Consider the following 277-nt stretch of genomic DNA (forward strand, 5'->3'; position numbering starts at 1 on the left):
GGTCGGGCTAGAAAGCGTTCCATCTGCATTGACTGCTGCACTACCACCTAGTGCCGCTGCGATAGAAGCATTTGCAGCGTACACTTGTGAACCATTCACAGCATCTTTAGATGTCGAACCAATGCTACCATTTGAAACATTTGTGACTTTTTGATTTCCTGCATCAATTCCTGAAGCTGTTACACTTGGACCTGTTGCTGTGCCAGATGCATCTTTAAAGCTTAAACCATTGTTGTTAATCGTTGAGCTTGTTTTATCTGCACCTGTATATGTCGTT

General features: G+C 43.3%; 1 protein-coding gene across 1 annotated transcript in view; it reads right to left on the reverse strand.

The window, feature by feature from the left end:
* Positions 1-277, reverse strand: part of LOC108578260 (mucin-22-like) — a gene marked incomplete at both ends in the record, with an annotated part of 4,858 nt that overhangs the window by 2,079 nt on the left and 2,502 nt on the right. Inside the window, one exon of the mRNA XM_017941551.1 lies at positions 45-263. Within this exon, the coding sequence (XP_017797040.1) occupies positions 45-263 (219 nt within the window). The remainder of the gene's footprint in view (positions 1-44; positions 264-277) is intronic.

The sequence above is a fragment of the Habropoda laboriosa genome, unplaced genomic scaffold (assembly GCF_001263275.1).
Source record: "Habropoda laboriosa isolate 0110345459 unplaced genomic scaffold, ASM126327v1 scaffold5001, whole genome shotgun sequence".
Classification (NCBI taxonomy): domain Eukaryota; kingdom Metazoa; phylum Arthropoda; class Insecta; order Hymenoptera; family Apidae; genus Habropoda; species Habropoda laboriosa.